The following is a 16,220-nucleotide window of genomic DNA, read 5'->3' as shown; positions in this document are numbered from 1 at the left end:
TCAATCAAAGCAGAATGCAGGTCAGTGTGTAATGTGATTAGGACTGCAGAGGCCTGCAAAAGTCTACCCCAAATTATTTCTCCCAAGCCTCCCTCAATATATTTACTTCAGAGAAGGAATCTAGAAATTTCCATATGAGTAGGATGGGCTATGGAATTTGTGAGGTCCACTGCAAAATGAAAACGTGGGGCCCCTTGTTTATAAATCAGAATTTCAAAATGGGGATGGCAAAGACCATCAAACCTATTAGGAAGCTCTTCGAAGCGTGGGCTTCTGTATGACTGCCCACGAAGCCAGCCCTGCAGATGAGAGAGAGGGAGTCCTAAGGTCATTTCTGTATCAGTGAGTGATAGTAGAATATATAATTGTATAGAAACCTCACATCAGTTGCGAGAAGTATAAAATGGCGCAAAGACTGTCTCTCAGAATTGTCACAAACAAGTGTGCGTGCATGTATGTGTGCATAAGTCCCTCTATTAAATGTCTAGTATAAAATTATATATAGTATAATACTCCCTATGAAAAAGTATATATAGAAAAAGACTTCAATGAAAATCTAGAAAGTTTTACTCCTGGTTTGTGGCTTCACAGTCCATTTGAGACTTCTATTTTTCTGTATTTTTCACAACTGAGAATAAGGGAGAAAAAAAAATTATGAAAAACTGTTTCATCCAACACACTTCATCCCACTGGCCAGCTCTGTCTGCTGAAGCAATGGGGGCTCCTGGCACCATTGATCAACCTGGAACCTGGAAAGAAGCGTGGCACCTACTTGATCTCCGACTGTCCACAGGGCTTCTTCCTAGAGAGGTTGAGAAGGTCTTTGCCATATTTCTCTTCAATTGATGCCCTGAGGGGAACAGAAGATAGAGCTCTGAGTCCTTGTTGGGGCTGATTCTCAGTTAAAACACATGGCACTCTCCTTGAGGGCAAAACTACTCCTCTGATGGGAGAAGCTCAGATATAACACCATTCTCTAGATTCAAAACTCCCTCTACCTGACAGGAAGAATTGTGAGAAGACCAGCAGCCTTCAACTCTAAGTCACCAGTATGGCAAAACTAAATATGGCCCCCTGACCAGCACAGGCTAACACATTACAGACTGACTATTCAAAACTATGACCCAAGGATTTATTTACAAAAAAAAAAAAATATATATATATATACATATGTATATATACGTGTGTGTGTATATATATATATATATATATACGCACACATAGAGTAAGAGATATTTCCATTAAATGCTACACTCCTGAGGCCCACCCTCCTCCCATGTTCTCAAAGAGTGTCCTCTTTACCATCCTATATGGAGTGCCTCATTCATGGTCAATTCAAATACAAGAGGGAAATTTCAGAATATAAACTCTGCAGTTGGCAAGTTTCACAAAAACAACTGACTGTGCCTGGGTGTAGCATGGTCTGCCTAAAGCACCAAGCATCCCTATTCCCCACCACTATGGTGTCCCAGGTATGGTAGCAGGTATACTGTGGCCCAGTTTTCCCAGGTGTGATGCCAGACTTATCCTTTCTTAGCTGTCTGACCTTAGGCAAGTTATATAACTTCGCTGAACCTCAGTTTCTTCAACTGTAAAATAAGGATGATAAAACTCCTCCACAGGGTTATTAGGAAAACTAATGAGATAATATGTACAAAATATATGGTAGCTTACATGGGTATCTGGCAAGCCTTCAATAATTGGCAGCTATTAATATAATCTCATTTAATCGCCCCTTAGCTACGCTGCAAGATGATCATCCTCATTTTTCTAGTCCTCATTTCCTGCTCCTATTGGTAGCTCAGTATGTCAGCTGGCCCAACCTGGGGTTCAAGGGATGAGAGAGCCCATGGGCTTGAGGTACCAGTGACAAAACAGGTTCATTTCATTATTAACCAGTAGAAGACCTCAGACTGGAATGTTCTGTAGAATTCTTCCTAAAGGGAAGAAGGGGGGAGGGGGGAAAAGGGGAGAGGAAGAGGGGGAGGAGAAAAGGGGGTGAGTGGGGAGGGGGGAGGAAGAGGGGAGGGAGGGGGAGGGGAGGGGTGGGAATTTGACCTGGACTTTGAAGGATGAAGAGAACATCCGGGTGAGGAAATGATGGAGTAAAGATGTCGAGGTGGAGACACTAAAAGCATACTAATAAACTCTGGTGGGAACAGAGAGAGTAGGTGTACTGAGTGAGAATTATGAAATAGAAAGTAAAGGGTGGGAAAGAACAGCTGTGTGCAAAGGCCAAGCATATCCTCCCAGAAAGTTTAGTCCCTTGCCCTTCTGGCCAGCACTGATAAGTCAAAAACACAGGGTCTGTGTCTGTGATACTTCTGGAGCTGTCACTTTCTAGATTCCTATGGTAAGTTGATAATCCAACTTCATTCAAAAAAGTACTCTTCCGGGGTGCCCGGGTGGCTCAGTCAGTTAAGCACCCCCTCTTGGTTTCAGCTCAGGTCGTGATTGTAGGATGGTGAGGTTGAGCCCTGTGTCAGGCTGCACACTCAGCTGGGAGTCTGCTTGAGAGTCTCTCTCCCTCTCCCTCTGCCCTTCCCCATGCTTGCACGCGCGCGCTCTCTCTCTCTCTCTCAAATAAAATAAATGAAAACATTTTAAAAACTGCTCTTCCATGCAAAGGAAACATAAATAACACCTCGTGCAGTCAACATGAGTCAAAGAGAAATTTTTGAAGGGATGCTGAACTCCAATGCTATGTTGACAGAGATGCTGCAACAAAGATGGTAGCACGAGGCAAGTGCTCCATATACGATTAGCATTCAGCTGCTCAGATGTTCCTGGTGACTGTCATCATCATGCCTTTCCAGCTGACAGAAGGGTAAACTAGGTGAATTTTCAACTTACTGAAGGATGGTTACTGTTTTGTTATTTACTTGTGTTACAGTGAGTCATCCAGGACTTACTGGGGACCAATCATTGGAGAGCACATACTGAGCCAGAGCCTGGGCTCCAGCCAGACAGATACGAGAAAGACAGCATTCCAGAGCAGCATGGGACACTACATTTGTGCGTGGTTAGCCACCTAATCACAAAATATTTACAAATTTATGAAATTTTATAAATGTTTGTGCATTATATCTAGTGAACTCAAAATAGCAATATATGACAGACCGCTGTTACCTTCACCCTTGTGTTTGCAGGTTTTGCCTCCAGCCTGTCCAAACCCCAAATAGGCCAGGGTTCTGCCTGGAATTTACAGCAGCTCAAAGAAATAATGTTCAAGACCCAAGGAGAACGGGTCAGCAATATGAGACCCTGGTCCAGACTCAGCAGACCAGGCCCCAGACACCATGAGCACTTCCCACTCACAGAGCAGGAGGAAAGGCTAGGCTCCCAAAACCTGATGAGGGCTGTGCTCCTTCATGGGAGTCATCTCTGCATGGGACACAGGGGAGGAGTGCGTGCTCCCTTCATGACAGCAGCCTCCTACGAGCAGAAAGGAAGCCCAGAGACCAGGCAGGCCACTGGATCCAAGGCCTCAGACCCCCACACCCAGGGCATGTGTGTCTGACACTGATCTCATGCCAGCAGATTCTTCCCCAAAATCGGACAACATGGGACTGGTTTCTTTTGCTATAAAACTCCTGGAGTGGGATCCCTGGGTGGCTCAGTGGTTGGGTGCCTGCCTTCAGCTCAGGTCGTGATCCTAGAATCCAGGATCGAGTCCCACATCGGGGTCCCTGCGGGGAGCCTGCTTCTCCCTCTGCCCATGTCTCTGCCTCTCTCTGTATGTCTCTCATGAATAAATAAATAAATATTAAAAGTAAAACTCCTGGAGAAAAGTGACCATATACTAAAAACATAAGTATTTAATAATTTGGGGGTGCCTGGGTGGCTCAGTTTTCGGCGGGGAGTCTGCTTCTCCCTTTCCCTCTGCCTCTCCCCCTTCTTATGCTCACACACTCTCTGTCTCAAATAAATAAATAAAATCTTTAAAAAATATATTTAATAATTTTTTATTTCCATATATTTTCCTTTATTGACTCGTCTTCCATGATCTCCCCCTCCCGTGAGGTCGTAAGTGCTCTGCATATCACCCCACTTCACATTTTACTCTATTTCATTTGCCGTTTCATTTATAAACCTCATCTCTCAAGCTGATGATTCCTAAGGCCTTTAGGACACACCTAACCATTTACACCGTGGGTATCATTCCATAACCCAGAGCAGAGGGCCTGTGAACCCCGAAAAAGAAACAGAAAGTTGTAAATTGTTCCTGTGGGTGGGAGTGTTTCGGCTTCCCCTCCACCTTCGAGGAAGAAGAGCAAGTACCTTTCTTTTAAAAAGTCTTCAAACTCTTTGCAGTTCTTCCGGCCGTTGTTCAGGTGCTGGATGATGCAGTCGTAGCCCGCGGTGCTGAGGATGTCTGAGCTCTGGGGACAGAGGACATGGTGTCAGAGCAGAGGCAGGATGACCACCCCGAGCCTGAAGGGGGCACAGGGCAGAGCACAGGGGGAAGCCGGAGCTGGGAAGTTTCTGAAGTGCTTCACCAACCAGACAGTTGTGACCAAAGAGAACAAAATAGAAGAAGTCAGAGTGCATGCGGCCATGGGAAAATTGTCAAAGTTATGAAATGGGAGGGCCACGAAACAGAAAGTAACAGGACATGGAGAGTACATAGATGAGGGAGCTGGCCGGGCCCCGTCCCACTGTGGGCCCCCCAACCCCGGGTATGGGTCAGACCAGGGCAGGGCGCAGGAACTCCCACTTCATGGAGGCCTCCTCCCAACGCAGGGCCGCCCTAACCAGGGCGACACGGTTTTCCCTCTGTCCTTAGATTTGCCACAGAGCTGGACACTGACGCCTCTTCCCGCAGCCAACAAGCCTGATCGAGGGTGGAGGGTATCCCTGTTAAAGGGCAGGAAGCTCTGAGCCAGAAGCCAGGCCCCAGGAGTGGAAAGGGGGATCGCTTCCCACTAGGAAACACAAAGGGGAACCAGTGTGATCCATCACATGGTCACTGGTTGACCCCAATTTGGGGGAAAGGGGAGCAGAAGGAGAATAGGATTTTTTTTTTCATTTTAAATTAGCAATTTATACTTATTTTATCCTACTGTGCTGCTCTGAGGTTGTAGGAAGCGATCTAAGTCCCGCAAGCAGTTGCCCCAGAGGCAGTACATTTTTTAAATCAAAGTCCCTCCACTCCTCAAACCAACAAATCAGGGCCTAAAGAACATCCCCTAAAGTGTCCCCTAATGAGGCTGGTTCTGGGTTTCTACCTCCAAATGCATACAATAGGCTGCCTGTTTCAGACTCCAGTTCCTTAAGGCAGTTGGTGAAGCTGCCCTGGGTTGTGCCCTGGGGAGCTCTGAACACACCCACCCCCAGCCCAGCCCAGGCCACCACCCCTTCCCAGCCCCCAGCCAGCTCAGGGAGGTACCACCTTGCTGTTGGGGGGTCCTGGGAGACTCCTGAAGACACCTCTCTACTCAGCCCTGGGCATTGGAGAAACAGAATTTCTCTCTTCCTTTTGCTGCCACTTGCATGGCCTGGTCTCCAAGACAGGGTCCCAGAAAGATCCAGCAGGACCAAGGCTCGAGGCTGATTTCAACACGGCATTTAGAAACCTAACTGGCTGTAACTCACACTGCATTTTTAAAGATGGATTATTATCGGCATAGTCAATTTTACACACGGGCACATAATTCAATCTAAGTAAGAAATACCTCTAATTCTATGAGTTCTGGTTGTTGTCCCAGCACAGATTTAGGTCTCAAGAAGCCTAAAGAAATAGCCACCAAAGCTTCATTTCTCTTCTGTCTCAGCCAGGTTGGCTTCTGTCACCTGCAATGCAGCGCTCAGCAGCAACCCTAACACAGTATTTACATTATCCCCTCCTGAATCCAAATTCAGTCCCTCGGCCCCTGAGTGTTCTGGAAGCCTCCTCTGAGTAGCCCTGATACCGCTGCCCTGGGCTCTCGGAGCACCCAGCTTCTGAATTTGCTGTTCGGAATCCACCACATGCGAAACTTTGCTGCCCCAACTTTACGGCAAGTTCCTGCAGCTTCTTCCAAGTCTTGGGCCACTCTTGCACACACATTCACATACAACTAAAACATCTACCTTCATATGATGCACCCCAAAGGTTTACAGTAAAATTCTGCAGGGTAAAAATACCTCTTGTGTTCCACCCAGACACACATCCAAGGAGAAGAAAAAAACAGACTCCAGGGGCCCCTGGGTGGCCTAGTGGTTGAGTGTCTGCCTTTGGCTCAGATCATGATCCCGGGATCCTGGGACCAAGTCCTGCATCAGGCTCCCTGCATGGAGCCTGCTTCTCTCTCTGCCTGTGTCTCTGCCTCTCTGTGTGTCTCTCATAAATAAATAAATAAAATCTTTTTTTGAAAAGCCACTTCATAAAAAGACACTTCCTAGGGGTACCTGGATGGCTCTGTCTGTTGAGCGTCTGACTCTTGGTTTCAGCTCAGGTCATGATCTCAGGGTTGTGGGATGGAGCCTCGTATGGGACTCCGTGCTCAGTGGGAGTCTACTTGAGATTCTCTCTCACCCTCTCCCTTTGGCTTCCCCCCACTCACTCTCTGACTCTAAAATAAATAAATAAAGCTTAAAAAAAAAAGACGCTTCATAAAAGATATTCCATTGGCCAAAATGTTCATGAAAAATTCCTTACAGGCAGCCCAGGTGGCTCAGCAGTTTAGCATTGCCTTCAGCCCAGGGCGTGATCCTGGAGACCTGGGATTGAGTCCCACGTCGGGCTCCCTGCATGGCGTCTGCTTCTCCCTCTGCCTGTGTCTCTGCCTCTGTGTGTGTGTGTGTGTGTCTCTCATGAATAAATAAATAAAATCTTTAAAAAAAATTGCTTACCTTCTAGGGAAATTCAAATTAAAGTCACAGTAATATTGACTCTGTGCCCACTAGAACAGCTAAAATTAAAATGTCAGCATTTGAATGTAGGCAGGAATGCTGAACTACCAGAACTCTCATGCATTGCTGATCGGAGTAGAAAAATGGTACATTTTGAAAAATGACGATTTCTCAAGAAGATAAACATACACATACCCTATGAGCCAGAGTTCCACCCTTAAGTGTTTATCCAAGTGAAATGAAAACGTATGTCCACAAAATGACTTGCACGAGAATGTTCACATAATGTTCATAGGAGTGAACAGGAGAATGTTCACAGGAGTGTTAGACACAATAACTCAAAACTATAAACAATCCAAATGTCTAACATCTGATGAATGGTAAACAATTTGTGGTATATTCATACAGTGGGATACTATTCAGCAATAAAAAGACAGAACTACTGACTCATGAAACCCCATGGATGGATCTCAAAGACATTATGCCAGTGGAAAATGCCAGATACAAAAAGTATTTGCTGTGCAGTCTCATTCACATGGCATTTTAGGACAGGCAGGCAGTCCTAGGACTTATTTCTATGGGAAAATAAATAACAGTGACTACCTGAGCCAGGAGAGAAACTGAGGGTGGAGTGGGAAGGGCCCTTCAGGGAACTTCCTGGAATGATGGAAAAGCATACACCCATGTGACCCGCATTCCTATCAAGATCTTCCTAGAGAGATGTGGGTTGTACAGATGTATGCAGTTTTCAAAACTCACTGACCTGAGCATTTTCTCTTATGTAGATTACTCCTCAATAAAATCCAAAGGCAAAAAAAAAAAAAAAAAAAAAAAAAAAGGATAAGGATAAGGATTCAGAGGGAGAATGGGTGGGAGATAGTCAGTAGAAGGAATACTGACTAAGCCCTGGAAGTGGACCTAGCCTTGAAGTCCCGGCTGAGGCAGGGAGACAATAAAGAAGGGAGAGCACCCAACAAACAAGTATCCAAGCACCCAACAAACCTCCTCAAAACCCAGAACGTAAGGCTTCATAATGCTCAAATTATACAGAAGTAAACAGCATTCAAGTTCCAACCAATGGGTTAGTCCTTTAACCACAGAAGCCCTTCAATTTTTTAAGACAAAAAATTTGTCAGATCCAGCAGTGAGCACACGTATGCCACATCAGCAGGCATGAGAACGAAAGAACAGTAATAACAGTCTGGCTGGCCTGCCTGTGGGCTGCCTGGTGGAGGGTAACTCCACTGTCCACAGCCCCCCAGCCCAGATCTAACACTCTGGTCTGCTTTCACTCACTCAGTCCAGGCACATGCACGACTCCTTCCCACCCAGAGCTGAGCCCCGGGCTGCAGGGGCCTCTGAGAACTTATTTCCAGGCTCCTTTTCCACCATATGGCTTCCGTACATGAGACCTAATTATTAATATTAATTCACAATAATCCATATGGGCTGATAAGGTGAGCTGGAACCATGTGGGTAAAAGAGATGGAAAGGCATGAAGGCAGCGGGGAAGCAAAGAGCACCTGTGGCCTCCACGCAACCATCTGAGTGACAGGTGCTGCGCCAGAGTGTCCCCACGTCTGGCCGTGTGTGGCACCCCCTCACCACCCCCTCGGGTGTCTGCCTCACACAGTTTCTCCAAGTGGGGCTCCCAGGACCACTGGCGCCAGAACCTGCCAGGCAGCCCCCCACCACCACCCCCGGGTCCCAGCCAGACCTCCTGGTCCTGAGCTCAATGCTGTTTGAGAACTGCTGCACAGAAATGACAAAAGACAAACGAGCCACGAGGGTCCTGCGCAGAGGAGCTGAACATGGAGAAAAGCAGGACCTGCCCGGGAAGCTAGAGACCTGGCAGCCTGGGGTGGCAGGACCACGGCTGCGGAACCGGCGCGGAGAGAGGGCAGGTAAAGACTCCTCGGTCTGCGCTTCACTTTGAAACCTCCCATTTTGAGTAAAAGATGCAAATTGGCATTGACGCCTCCTACGAGCCAGAGTCCGCGGGCGAACGGGGCGGGGCTGCCGACTTGGCCTTCAGTACATAAGCTGCCCTTGGTCCCCGACCTGGGCATAGACGCACACGGGCTGCACTTTGCAGGACAGGGTCACAGCCCGGTCGGTAAACCGGAGCTAGTTCCCCGTTTTACAGCTGGAGAGAATAAGACACTAGGAAGTGAGAGTCTCCTTATCACTGCCTCCAACCACAATGCAAGATTTTAACCCTTAACCCACAATAATATCCAAATCTCTCTCACTCATTAAGAGCTGTCCCGCCACAGCAGATTCAGGATAAAGACCAAGGTTTTCCTCCTACCTCCCTGTGCTCTCAACCTGGACCTTGCTTTCCTACTCACCTTCCCATCTCTTTTACCCAAAGAGGTAAAACCAAATGGTTCCAGCTCACCTCATCAGCTAATACGGATTAATTATTGTGAATTAATATCAATAATTAGGTCTAATATACATTGAATTCTGGCTGCATTCCAAATAGCAAATGACTATTATGTGTGGAATGTCCTGTTTAATTCTCATAACCATCTTATGACACAGGTATTGTTGTTATGTTCATTTATAGGACAAGAAACTGAGAGTCCAAGTCTCTATTCATAAACCACTTAGCCATATAGCTTTTCTTCCTGGGGGACAAGAATCATAGCTAACTTTCTGTCAGTCCACTTCACAGCAACTCTAAAGATTTTTTTTGTTTGTTTTTAAGTAATCTCTAGGGATGCCTGGGTGGCTCAGGAGTTGAGTGCCTGCCTTCAGCTCAGGGCGTGACCCTGGAGTCCCAGGATCAAGTCCCACATTGGGCTCCCTGCATGGAGCTTGCTTCTCCCTCTGCCTGTGTCTCTGCCTCTCTCTGTGTGTCTCTCATGAATAAATAAATAAAACCTTTAAAAATAAAAAATAAATAAATAAATAAATAAATAATCTCTACACCCAACGTGGGGCTGCAATTTACAACCCCCAGGTGGAGAGTGGGGGACTCCATGGACAGGCACCCTGCTCCCACCCAGCAATTCTACATGGACACACCCAGGCTTTAATGCCACACTTGGGTTTGAGTTCAAATCCTACTGCACCAGCTATGTAACCTTGACCTAAGAACTGTCTCCCTTCGTGCTAATTTACAAGGCCGTAAAATAGGGAATATTGTAAGGATTAAGTGAGATACTATGCTTTAGAGCTTCTCAAGTGCTTCATAAACTGACGGAATGAAGAGAGACTTGTTTGAATTTCTCAAGACCAGGCCACATGAACAAAAAAGCCTATGTATTTGGACCCATGTGAACTTTTTCACTGAAAGCAGATAACAGTGAAATAAATGTAGCCTGTTAGCTATTCAAAATTAAGTATGTCATCATCAGAGGTGGAAGCTGGAAAGGTGTCAGAGAGACCTCAACAAGGGATAATGGAAATTGCCATTTTCATCCATGTGTTCCTAAAACCTAAAGTCAAAATCATATCATGCTTGTGTCTTTAAGGTTTCTCTTAAGCCATAATGGGGGACTCTGAAGGCAAGAATGGACCCCACCCCAGTTCCCACTCCAGCTGTGCTGTGCAAGCCCACAAGGTCCCCCCCACACACACCTCCTCCAATTTTCAGTCACACATCCCCAGCTCTATCTGACCTGGATCCATTTTTACATACTGAAATGTCCCTCCTATAAGTCATCAGGTCAATTAAAAAGGCAACTCTGACTCAACTGAAAATACATTTGAAAGTAACTGTGTGGGGCTCCTGGCTGGCTCAGTTGGTTAAGTGTCTGCCTTTGGCTCAGGTCATGATCCCAGGCTTCTGGGATGGAGCCCCAAGTCAGGCTCCCCATTCAGTAGGGAGTCTGCTCCTCCTCCCTTCACCCCAACTTCCATGCTTTCTCTCTCTTGCTCCCTCTCTCTTAAATAAATAAATAAAATCGAAAGAAGAAAGAAAGAAAGAAAGAAAGAAAGAAAGAAAGAAAGAAAGAAAGAAAGAAAGAGTGTGATGCCAAATCTCTGCATCAGGAAAAAAAAAAAAAAAAAGATCGGAAAGATGTGCACCAAAATGTTCAAAGCAATTTTCTTCTGGGGGTCTGGGTGGCTCAGTTGGTTAAGCACCTGACTCGGTTTCGGCTCAGGTCATGATTTCAGGATTGTGGGATCCAGCCCCATGTCGCACTTCACACTCAGTGAGGAGGAGTCTGCTTGAGATTCTCTCTATACTTCTCCCTCTGCGCATCCCCCCATTCTCTCTTTCTTTCTCTCAAATAAATAAATAAAATGTTTAATAAGGAAAAAAAGGAGAGCAATTCTATTTTTACCACATTTCTGTATTTTCTAAACTTTCTATAAAATATTTATATCACATTTATAATCTGAAGTCTTTTTCTCTACCTCCATCCCTTAAATAAGGTGGCAAGATCTTCTTTTTTTTTTTTTTTTTTTTTTGAGGTCTTGTTTCTCTCCCACGTGTTCCCAGGCCTCAGTAAAATAACAAATGAGATCCATAACAACAATAGAAAGTAGGGAAGGGCTCCAAGAGGGAGCTGGAAATTTGTAGGAATTTCTGTCCTATGAAAAGCTAATGGGGGGATCCCTGGGTGGCGCAGCGGTTTAGCGCCTGCCTTTGGTCCAGGGCGCGATCCTGGAGACCTGGGATCAAATCCCACATCGGGCTCCTGGCGCATGGAGCCTGCTTCTCCCTCTGCCTATGTCTCTGCCTCTCTCTCTCTCTCTCTCTGTAGGACTATCATAAATAAATAAAAATTAAAAAAAAAAAAAGAAAAGAAAAGCTAATGGGGCTAGATGGGCAGAGAATGGAAGCCAGTATTCCCACCCATGAAAAACAGAAAAAATTCCACAAACTTTCCCAGCAAAGCCCTAGGAAACCCTCAAGCTCAGATCAGCAAGGGCTGAAACTGAAGCAACCATGGAAAATCAGCTGGGTGTTTGAAGGCCATGGGAACCCAGCCAGTGCCCTGCCCTGCTCTGAATGCAAGCAGAGCAGCTGATTCTAACTTTTGTGCCAAAGCCACAACTGGTGAGGACTCCACCCAGCAGCAGGCTCCTAGCAAGGACATGAAGACCAGAACAGCAATGGGCTACTGTCCCTAGACACCCTCAGGGCTTCCACGGTAAAAATTGAAAGAAAAAAAAAGGTTATACAAAGCTCTAAAGTCCTATAAATGTCCTTCACCTCCACACCCTTCCCACTCTCTCACTCCAGACAGGCAAAAAGTATCAGAAACTGCCATTATTTCTAGACGATACAAGTATCTAGTTGGAAAACCCTCTATTTTATTAAGTGAAAAGCTAGGAACTGAATTATTTCTTTTAAAGCATTAGTTTTTGTATATGTCAACAATAACCACTTAAGAACATAACTTGAAACAAAATCCTATTCACATAGGAACAAAACATATAAAATACCTAGGAATAAGTCTTTTTGAAGGAAGACTATAAAACATTACCAAAAAAAAAGATAAAATTCACAATATGTCTAGAAATACACCCTAGTCCGAGATGGAAAATCTAATATTGGAAAGATTCCATTCTCCTCAAGTAAATCTATAAAGTTAAAATAATTTCAGTCAAAATCAAGATCTTAATGGGATTTTTCTTTAAATTTAACTTCATTCCAAAGCCCACCTAAAAAGAACAGATGAATGAAAGTAGCCTAGAAAATGTTAAAAACATAAGTAAGTAATGAGTAAGGACTTACCCTACCATATGAGAAACAGTATAAAGTAACAAAAAAAATTTTTAAGTGTGGTACTGACATTGAGAATTGATAATCCAGTAAATAAAATACAAACAACAGTCCAGAAATGGTCTTAGGTACACAGGAGATTTAATATATGATAAGGGAAGCATTTGAAACCAGAAAGCAAAGGATGGCTTATTCAATAAGTGTTATTGTGACAATGACTCCATTTTGCCAAAAACTAAATATAGAGCCCTTTCTAACATCATACTCTAAAATAAATACCTGATTAAGTAATGGTCTAAGCATGGAATTCATAAATATGTAAGAAGAAAATATAGAATATATATATTTTTTAATATTGAGGTAACAGATTTCTCTAGACTGTAAACTTAGAAGACATTTTTTAAAAAGACCAAATTAACCTATTCTGATAATACAACTTAAAAAAATTGACCCCATTTCAGATAGAAAGTTTAAACAGGTAGATTTCCATAGAAGAAATAGAAAGTAATCAAGAAGCAGAAAAAAGCAACAGAACTGGATGTTTTCATAGGAGAATGGAATTCCACTAAGCCATCAGGAAAAAAAAAGTATTCCTAAGGTCCAAAATTGATTCGAAATGAAAGAAAATGTACTAATTCACCTTGTAAAGCAAGTATAACACAATACTTAAACTTAATGGTTATAGACCAACATCACTTATAAACAGTAATCAAATTATTCTAAATAAAATATTAGCAAAAATAGGGACACCTGAGTGGTCAGGCAGTGAGCATCCAACTCTTGGTTTTAGGTCAGGCCAAGATCTCAGGGTCATGGGATCGCCCCCCCCAAGCTCAGCGGGAAGTCTGCTTGAGATTGTCTCGCTCTCTGCCCCTCCCCCTCCCCTTTTCCTGAGCCTTGCTCTCTCTCAAATAAATAAATAAATAATAAATCTTCATAAGATATTAGCAAAAATAATCCAATGCCACATTAAAGAGAGAATGTAGTATGACTAAGTGGGATTTATTCCAGGAATGCAAAATTGGTTTAGTATTAGGAAATTTATTAACCTAATAAAACATTGTAGTAAATCTAGACAGAAAAATCATGATTTTGTCCATAGATGCCTGTGGTAGGCTGAATAATAGACCCCAAAGACCCCAGGTCTTAATCCCTGGACTCCATGAATTTTATCATCTATGGAAAACAAGTCTGCTGCTATGATTACATTAAGAATATTGAAATGGGGAGATTATCCAGGATTATTAGGGTGTACCCTAAATGTAATCACAAATGTTCTCCTAAGAGGGAATAGAGGGAGATTTGACATCACAGAGGAAAGACCAGATGACCACGGAGGTAAGATTGGAGTGATATGTCACAGGCCAAAAAATGCCAGGAGCCACCAGAAGCTGGGAAAGAAAAGCAACACATTCTTCCCGACAAGAAAGAGTATGGCCCTTCTGACACCTTGATTTCATCTTAGTGATGCTGATTTGGGACTTTTGACTTCCAGAACTGTGAAAGAATACATCTCTACTTGCAGACGATATAATACAAATGGAAAGATATTCATTGTTTTTGGATAGGATGGCTCACAGTCCTTAAAATGCCCATTCTTAGTTAATTTATAATTGTAATGCTATCCCAATGAAAATGCCAACAAATTTTTTCATATGTGGTTAAACAAAGTTCATATGGAAATCATAAAACTGCAAAAATGGCCAAGAAAATACTGAGAAGGAAAAGTTCTGAAGCGAAGCTTGCCCTACCAGATAGTTAAACATATAAAGCCTCCATAATTAACACACTATGAGGCTAGTGCATAAACAAACAGACCAGTGGAATAGAATATAAAGTCCAGAAATAGATGCAAGTACACGTGGAAATATAATATATGCTAAAGCTAGTATCTCACATCATTGGGGCAAAAATGGACTTTTTCATAAGTGGTGCTGGGACAACTGTTAGCCATTTTAAAAATGATAAAAATAGATCCAAACATCACACTGTGCACAAGAATAAATTAAAAATGGATCAGAGATCTCAAAGTAAAAACATGAAACTGGCTGGCAAGTACTAGAAGTAAACACTCCAAAAGGTTTTCTAACTATCACATAAAATCCAAATGCAATGGAATAAAAAACTTATATATCTGACCACCTAAGAATAAACTTTTTCATAGCAAAAAATAATAATAAACAACATAAAACTGACAGAGGTAAAATACTTGCAATAAAATCACAGCCAAAGGGCTAATATCCCTAATATATAAATAATTCTTTAAAATTGATGGAAAAGGATGGAGTGCCTGGGTGGCACAGTTGGCTAAACGTCTAACTTGGTTTTGGCCCAGGTGGTGATCTCAGGGTCGTGGGATTGAGCCCTGTGTGGGGATCCACACTCAGAGCAGAATCTGCTTGAGGTTCTTTCTCTCTCCCTCTACCCCTCCCTCTTGTACTCTCTCTCTCTCTAAAATAAATAAATAACTCTCTAAAATAAAATAAAAGTAAAGGAAAATGAACCAGAAAATGGGCAAGAAATACAGAACAGATGATTTATTATATGTGTATGCATTCCTTAAATATATAGAAAAATATACAACCTCAGCTATAAAAAAGAGAAATGTAAATGAAAACAACTTCACCCATCAGAATGACAAAATTAATAAGCAGGAAACATATTTAGTTGACAAGACTGTGGGAACAGTTGCTTTCACACATTGCTGGTGAGAACGAAAATCATGTCAAACTCTAGGAGAGGGAATTCAGCAATATCTAACCAAATCACATGTGTGTTTATGTGATTTGATCCACCTATCCTACATCTAGGAATTTACCCTGAAGACACACCGCCAACAAAACCAAAGCTCATATATGCACAGGTTATTCAATGAAGTGCTGTCTGCAATTACAAAATTTCGTAAACAACCCAAATGTTCATACATAGGAGAGTGGCTGAAAAACGGTGGTACATCCACACAATCAAGTTCTATGCACCTATAAAAAAGAATGAGAACTATCACTGAGAAACTGATACAGAGTGGCTTCCAGCCTATATTTTTTAAAGTGAAGAAAGCAAAGGGCAAGAGGGTTGCTGCAGTGTGGTCACAAAGTCTGGAGACACAGACAAATACTACATAATAAATGATTCATTGTTATTACATTACAAAGTGATAACATCATATGGTATGTTGAACATGTTGTCTTTGATTGGCAATGCATAGTTCAATGTGTTGTGCAAAACTGCTATGAACATGGCAGTTTTTTAATATTTTATTTACTTATTTATTTCACAGAGAGCAAGAGAATGAGAGAGCACAAGCAGGGGGATCTGCAGAGAGAGAGAGAGGGAGAAGTTGGCTCAATCCCTGGATCCTGGGCTCATGACCTGAGCAGAAGGCAGATGACTGAGCCACCCAGGAGCCCCAAATGTAGCTTATTAATACAGCATTTCTATCAATCCCCACAAGGCACCTTTGCATTGCTTCAAGGGACTCATGTTTCTGATTTTAATGCAATAAATCTATCATTAGCATGCCACAGAAGTAATCAAGGAGTTTTGTTATAAAAAAATAAAACAATAACATACACGTTTCCAGTTTTTGTGGCCATCCTGTACAGTATACTGCCTTTTGCATAAGAAAGAATCGAAAAGGAGAAAATATATTTTAGCTGTTCATTTGTACAAAAAGAAACATGGAAAAAAAATAAACCAGAAA

The 16,220-nt window shown here is 43.1% G+C and overlaps 1 protein-coding gene across 2 annotated transcripts in view; it reads right to left on the bottom strand.

The window, feature by feature from the left end:
* Positions 1–16,220, bottom strand: part of PSTPIP2 (proline-serine-threonine phosphatase interacting protein 2) — a 64,630-nt gene that overhangs the window by 24,682 nt on the left and 23,728 nt on the right. Inside the window, exons 2-3 of one of the 2 annotated variants that reach the window (XM_025428999.3) lie at positions 4,282–4,382; positions 773–850 (exon numbers count right to left, since the gene is read on the bottom strand). In XM_025428999.3, coding sequence (XP_025284784.1) covers positions 773–850; positions 4,282–4,382 — 179 coding nt within the window. Of the gene's footprint in view, positions 1–772; positions 851–1,674; positions 1,905–4,281; positions 4,383–16,220 lie in introns of those variants that run through there. The other variant, XM_025429000.3, reaches the window with a different exon arrangement.

This window comes from Canis lupus, chromosome 7 (assembly GCF_003254725.2).
Source record: "Canis lupus dingo isolate Sandy chromosome 7, ASM325472v2, whole genome shotgun sequence".
NCBI lineage: Eukaryota > Metazoa > Chordata > Mammalia > Carnivora > Canidae > Canis > Canis lupus.
The sequence above is the reverse complement of the archived record's forward strand: the minus strand, read 5'-3'. Positions and strand labels throughout refer to the sequence as shown.